The sequence below is a fragment of the Halyomorpha halys genome, unplaced genomic scaffold (assembly GCF_000696795.3).
Source record: "Halyomorpha halys isolate HHAL.00 unplaced genomic scaffold, Hhal_1.1 Scaffold878.1, whole genome shotgun sequence".
In the NCBI taxonomy this organism is placed as follows: Eukaryota; Metazoa; Arthropoda; class Insecta; order Hemiptera; family Pentatomidae; genus Halyomorpha; species Halyomorpha halys.
This window is the reverse complement of record NW_027116610.1, coordinates 395,029-402,790: the sequence shown is the minus strand read 5'-3', so window position 1 is coordinate 402,790 and position 7,762 is coordinate 395,029. Positions and strand designations below refer to the sequence as shown.

Below are 7,762 nucleotides of genomic sequence, written 5' to 3'. Positions count from 1 at the left end.
TATATAAATAAGTGTTTCTTGTGCTTCTTTTTTTTCTCTAAATTTTATTTATACATCAATTCCACAGTAATCATATAGAATGTTCAAATACTAACGTCTATAACATCATATTTCAACTGCAGTCAAACTGACGATTTATGTCATTCTTTCAACGTATAAAAGTTAAAACTAGTTTATATTTCCAAATCCAGTGTTACATCCGAACCCGGAGTAACCAAGTGCTGAATATCCCATTACAGGATTTGGGGCTGAGTTAGATCTAGTCTTCTTTTCACCCATATTTCCTGTGAATCCTGTGACGAACACCATCGCAATCAGAGAGGCACAGAAAACAACCTTAATAAAAAAATAAAAGAATAAGTTCTTTAGAATTTAATTACATTTAATTAATAATTATAATTGTTTTATTTACGTACCAGAACTCTAACCGGCATTGTAGCGGTTGGAACAGCCTGTTGAACTTGTTGATCGTCAATCTCTTATATATCCTCCCTGCCCACAGAATCCAAACCTTGTTCACCTTGAGATCGTGTTTTGTAAACTCAACTCAACTTAGATATGATATGTTCAAAGTACATCCAAGATATTAAAAATAAAGTGAATATTACAAAAACATTGAGTTTTTATTACATGATTTAAGCGAGCTATTTTTATAAAAATAAATGCAATTTTAGGTGATGTATTTTATAAATAATAATTAAATGTAGTAACATTTTCAGTTTTTGTAGTACTTCGTTCGTAAGCAACATTTAAATTTTTGTTGTGTTTTAATTCTTTCTTAGAAGTTCTGAATTATAATTAATATCGGTGGCTCTGAACAACAAATAATATTTAAATTTAAAATCAGATTCAAAGAAATGACTGTGTAAAACTGAAAATAAGGGTTTTAAAACATCAGGATGGGCAAATACCGTTATATATAAGTTTAATAGGTCAAATAAGTTTAAAAACAGTTTTAGTCCAAGGCTTTTCTGAGACCTCCGTTTTTTGGAAGTAAAAGTTCAAAGTTTACATTAAAAAAAAATTGGTGAGGTGTACGCATCACGCAGTATACTGACCGCCCAACTTTAAGTTGAAATTAATATTCCCTCATTTCAGAACAGATATTTCTATATAATTCACTGTGGCAATAATTTTTCCAAATGAACCTTTCATTTGACAGATGATTCCAATTTCAACAGTTCTTAGAAAAGTACATTCAATAATATTTACTGCCACAAATATTTAACATTTTTTTTTACAAAAGTATGGAAAAATACAAAATTGTAACAGTTTACTAAAATTTACATTACATTTATTACAGCCATTTTCCATATTCAAAAATAAATTGTTATTAACCAACATTTAAAAAATTAATGATGGTTTTTATGGAGGGAAATTGAAAACTAATGTTTAATAATCATGATGACTTAAAATCAACATTCAAAATGGGGAAACGAATGCATGCTTACCCTCCAGGCGCCCGCCAGTCAAACAGTTAAATTCTTGTAATAAAATACATTTATTTATGCATTTGTTGTCATTCTTTACTACCTTCTGCGACTTTATTTGTTAAATATTATTTTTTCTTAGAGCTTTCGCTTTTCAAAGGTGTATTTATTGTATTTACAGGTCTATTTACGGAAATATTATTACAACCTGAAATAAAATATTTTTCATCCCATATTTCTTAGGTGATTAAAACCTTATATAGTTTATGTTTAACCATTTTTCGTTACAAATAAAAATGTTTAATAATTTCGAAAAAAAAAATAAAGATACTGTATAACAGTGCTTTTTAAACTGGGTCCAGTTTTTTCATAATATTCCAGAAAAAAAAATGAGAAAATCTAAAGTGCATTCCATCATTTTTTAAAATTTCGTTCTTCCTACATATTCAATCAGTGTTAGGATAATTGCTCTGTATTTTTTTTAACTCTTTAAGGGTGGTGTGAAATACTAGTATCTTAAGAAGCAAAAAATGTTTGGAAACCAGTACTTTGAGGAAACTATTTTGAAAATTCGGCATTTAAGTCCTGTCAAATAATATCATTAATGATAAGAACAAACTAGAATTATTGACAATTCAAGTTTTTATTGATATACTGAGTTCAATCTAAATCGATATTAATTGGTCGCCTTTTATAAATCCAAAAATGCATTGTTAATGTTTCAATATTTTTATATGACTTAATAATCACTCTTTAAAATTTTCATGTTTAATTTATATAGAAGATAAGTTTATATACAGATTAACAAACTGCAGATTTTGGTATATTCTACAGGTTTGTCTATATTTGCTGAGGATAACTGCCCTGTGGGGCAGTGTCCACAAATCACTATTGTTGTTACTTATTCAGACACTAAATTCCTTTCACTAATCCTAGGATTAAAGGGGAGACCAATCTACGGAGATTACCAGGAATCGCGTCCGGTCTACGCATCTCTCTGCAACTGCTGGCAGTCTGCGACCCGACCCTCCGTTTCCGCAGACACAACTTCAAGACAATGTAGTCTATCCGCCACAACCTCAGCCATGACCTGAAGTCCTGCCAGCACAACCTGCACTCATTGCGCCCAATCGAATCCAACCAGCGCTGCCAGCCTACCCAATTAATACACAAGCCGCTCTACCGGCTGCTCCTGCCATCTTCACTGGAGATCAGCCAAAGCCTGTCATTACCACGTGTTCTATTCTGCAGGACATGCCACTTTTCGAATTACGAGTTGAAATTTATACACTAATTAGTACCTAATTAGTACTATTTAGTACTAAAATTTCAGAATTAGTACCATTAAAGATCATGAGTTATTACGACGTGTTCTATTCTCCCGGGCTTCGAGGAAGTTCGCGCAGTCCTTGACAGTTGAAGTCAACATTCCTGCATCACCGAACGCTGGGCCGCAAGACTGTAATAAACACGAGTATTACAACGTGTTCTATTCTGCCGGATCAAAGACATGCCAAACCCTGCACTTTTCGAATTTCGAGTTGAAATTTATACACTAATTAGTACTAAAATTTCAGAATTAGTACCCTTAAAGATCGCGAGTTATTACGACGTGTTCTATTCTGCTGGGTTAAAGACATGTCAATTCTGCACTTTTCGAATTCCGAGTTGAAGTTTATACACTAATTAGTACTATTTAGTACTAAAATTTCAGAATTATTTATACACTAATTATAAACTTATACACTAATTAGCACCTAATTGGTATTATTTAGTACTAAAATTTCAGAATTAGTACCCAAAAAGATCATTAGACCCAGGCATATGCCCGTCTTAAATATATAATTTCAGTTTTGTATGATTGTTGGTACTTGGCCGAGGCGGTTCACACACACATACACACTGACACATATTAAGACTTTAGAGAATATTAATCTTTATTTGGACTTTTGACTTGATTATTTGGAACCTTGCGAGATCATAAGTATAAAAAATCCAATTTTTTTGTAAAATAAATGGGAATAAACATACCCTTTTGTGTGTTTTCTTTTTTTTTTACACCACCTTTCGTTTCGTATTTCGAGTTTCGTATCAGTTTAATACACGAGCACTAATCATGAAACATATTTAACTTTCTTCTATTCTTGAGATATATTAATTTATTTAATGTTTGTCTATAATCTAAATTACTTTTTAATGTGAATTTATAAGTTATTCGAATTACGTAAGAAATTAAGCAGCTCTATATGTTTAAGATACTTTGACCAGAAGGCAAAAAGCTGAGATAAGTCTAGAAGAAAGAAATTTGTTTTGTATGCGACAAAAAATTCAAGAATGTTATCCAGCTTTTTGAGTATTACAATTATTTGTGAAGAAATATAGAATAACTTATATTTATTTGAAAACGAGAATAACCCTTTTCAAATGTAAAATATGTCATCTGTTTATTTTTTGACAACATTTGAGAAATGTTTGAAATGAGAGGTGTTGTATCATATTTGTAATTTTGTGTCTTCTACAGAAGAAAAAAAAAATTGAAAAAAGTATAAAAATTTTTATTTCTCTTTTGACCGCAACCCTGACCATCTCCCTATATATCAATTTTTACGGTCAACTATACATACATATATAGAATATAAAAATTTTTATTTCTATTTCCGTTGAAAATAAGGTCGGCAATATTTCAAACCTAAAATTCGGATTCAATGCCACATATAACACATAGAACAATTATAAAAAATACTTATATTTTATTAATTATTATTTTTTTTTTTAGAAAATACTCCTTTTGAATTTTAGATGACCGGATTTAATGAAACACGCCTAAGTAATACAGCTTAAAATTTGAAATTTAAGTCACAAAAAGAGTTAAGTTTTAAAAAATAAATTTTCTCTAAATGTTTAAAAGTCAGTAATGACATTTTACCTTAGCACGGCAGAAAGACAACTTACATCTTTCAAACTGGAGTTATAGGTAAATTTTTGAAATGATAGAAAAAAGCTGTAAAACAAAATTAGTAAGTAATGAATCATAATGTCAAAACCAAATAAATCTTACAATCTAACTACTCAATTATAAAAAGGAATGATGCTGAAGCAATAAATAAAAACTACATTTGTTCATAGATTATTTAACATTATACACTATCTTATAAAAATCATAATTTAAAAATTATTCTATTCATTTTTTCTTTTAAAAAATTAATTATAGCAGTCTTGGGACTGGCCGACAAAAGTGAAACTACTGGAAATTAAACAATGTATTAAAATTTCATTAGTAGTGCTCATGAGTGCCCTCTTATAGCCTAAGGCAGAAAATATTAAGTTTCAAAATAATAATAATAATTGGAAATAACAGCTATTCCTAAGTCAATTCAACTACACGGCACTACTAGGATTGTTTGGCTACTGTAAGCTCCAATTCACCAGTTACAATATAAAACTTTTCTCACTAGGATTGGCCGGCGTTTCATCTCACGTCATGAAATTAATTTACTCCCGTTTAAATTGTTTTTTGTGAGTTCATAGAACGTCGCTAATGAAGTATCACTTCAAAATATGCATTTTTTCTGGAATTGGTGATCATACATACACACATTCTATTTTATTTATATATTCCAATAAAGTGCATGAAAATAGTCACTGATCAAAAGAAATTTAAAGATCTTAACCATTATGATTACTCTTTTACATAATATTTACCAATATAAAATACATTGTCAGAGATCTGAATTTACGTATGTGCATTACTTATTATTGACTTGTACATATATAATTTTAAAAATGTTATTTACGAAAACTTAGTATGGGATACTCTTTTAATACCCCTCGTTCCAGGATCATATTCAATTAAAAAATATATTTAAGATTTAAAAAAAATATATATATAATAATCTCTAGTTTTGTTCTCAACGTAGATTACTTGGATTTTTTAAATTCAAATTAGTTTTTGTGACCAATACTTGGCTAACTTCATATTTATATTTTATATCGATTTATATTTGTTTAGGAACAAAATTATTTCTAGAAAGGAGGAGATTCATTTTGATTACAACATGATCAATACGTGATGGTGTTCTGTAAAAAAAAAAAAGTTAATTCTATAATTAAAAGAGTATATTTTGAACTTTTACTCATCGGGAATGTTTTTCTTTTGGATGAAAAATTAGATATATACTGATTTCTACATTGAGAACATGGTTGTTTCTTATTTTTTTAGTTGTAGAAATGTATCAATGATTATTTCAGTTAAAAAACAAATTTGTATTTTTACAGAACATCAATACATACATCGATACATTTAAATATATATTACTCATTATTATTATTTATTATAATTTTGAAAAAGAAACAGGAACTAACATTTTCGAAATCATTTGATTGGTTTATTCAATACATTTTTTTTAACATATTAATCTTTTAAAACATTTATGTTGTAAAATGGCGAAACAAGTAATTTTAATTTTTCAACTATCGTTTGTTAATTACTTTTGTTTCAATTAATCGTATATTTACAATATTGTTAGGACCAATCTATCAAATGTATGATCTTTGCATATTGGATATTATTACCAAAACTAAAGTTAAGTTATTCACTAATGAATATCATTTATCACAAGTGTCACTATTTATTATCAATAGTTTCTTCTTACTAAAGTTGTTTTTTTGAAACTTTAAATATGCTATTCAGAAATGAAGGACTAGAATTTCATACTTCGTAAAGATGTACTCTTTGAAACCAAAAGTAACATGCAGGCGTTTTTCACCGGCAGGTATCTGGAACATCAACAGCAAATCATAATTACCTAACTACTTAGTGAGCACTGTTAATTTACCTGTAAGGATTTATTATGATGAAGCTATTCAATAGAAAAAGTGAATGGTTGGTTGTTTACCAAGAGGTTAATCAAAAGCAACAGTTAAAAGGCAGAATATATTTCAGCAATATTTATATATCCGTAATTATTTAATTATTTTATAATCTTTCTTATATCCTTTTAATCATTGGTTATTGTTATCTTTTTTGTTCTTAGCCCTGATGAAGACCTGAAATTCTGGCCGAAACGTTGGCACTAATAAATAAGTTTTTACTTTATTTATTTATGTTCTTCATTGAGCTCACCCTCAACCATCTTCTCCTCATTATATAAAATCGGACAATCTATGTCCTTTGTGATATCAAGCAGGAGGTGTGAAACATGAACACAGGCCCCAAACAGAAAGCGGGAAGAATATTAATTTGTATATTAATCTGAAAGACCAATGCCATGCCGTAATGGTACGGACCTAAAATAGCTCCTTTGAATGGATAGCTCATATGTGATATTAAACAGGTAAGCTTAAAATACCAAAGGTAGTAAAAGGTAAGACACAACACAAATTACTTTTCCTTTTATCACAGTAATGCACTTATTAATTATTAATATTTCTGTTTTAGAGGGTTCGGAAAAAAAAATAAGAGGATGGTAGAACTCTACGAGCAGGACTAATTGAGCTCATCCTACTTCAACAATGATTAAAAAACCAAAATTTGTCTCCTTGTTTGTTCTCCTTAAGTCATTTTGATTTATATTAGAAATAAAAACTAAACAGCATTAAAAATAAAAAGAACTATCATAATAAAGATATGCAACTATGCAACAAAGCAAGACAATCTTGATTAAGCCTACTAAAAATTAAATATTATTAATTTATTATTAAATATTATTAAGAAATATCATTAAACCTTAAACTTGCTGGACATGTCACAAAATATTACAAGTGAAGTATCTCAGTAGTTCGTATAATTCGGATTAAAGTAATTTCAAGGCGTTGGCTTAAATAATCGGTAAATGTGAATATCCTTATCAAATAAAAATGTTCTTCTTTAAAAATTGCAAATGATATTTATTTTTATTACCTTTCCTGGGGTGATGTAACTTCTACAATCATAATAGATATTCGCTTTGCCAACATAATAATTCTCACCATCTTTCGACCTTCCACCGACTATTGCTTCAGTTGGAATGGTATCATTTTCAGTAAGTGGTTTCCATGCAATGTTTATGCTGTCTAGAATCTGTAATCATGCATAGTTAACAAGATAAAATTTATACAGTGATCTAAAAAAAAAAGTCAGTTAAAAGTTTTTTTTCTTTTTTTTTGTAATTGTACACATGAATTTTGAAACATAAACGTAAATTCTAATAATAAATTTAAATAAAAATAGGTAAAAAAACTTTTTAAGTTAAACGGTTTTATGTTAAACATACATTGCAATATTTAAGATAAATGTACTTCAAACCAAAAAATAATAAAATAGATACAGTCGTGGGAATTATAAACATATGCAT

The 7,762-nt window shown here is 28.8% G+C and overlaps 1 protein-coding gene across 2 annotated transcripts in view; it reads right to left on the bottom strand.

Annotated features, from left to right (window-relative positions):
* LOC106686804 (ankyrin-3) overlaps nucleotides 1–7,762 on the bottom strand; it is a 43,663-nt gene that overhangs the window by 21,900 nt on the left and 14,001 nt on the right. For both annotated transcript variants that reach the window (XR_010845108.1, XM_067053327.1), the window contains exon 5: nucleotides 7,330–7,488. Coding sequence is in view for 1 of the 2 variants with exons in the window: in XM_067053327.1 (XP_066909428.1) it covers nucleotides 7,330–7,488 (159 nt within the window). In the remaining variant the exon portion in view is untranslated. The remainder of the gene's footprint in view (nucleotides 1–7,329; nucleotides 7,489–7,762) is intronic.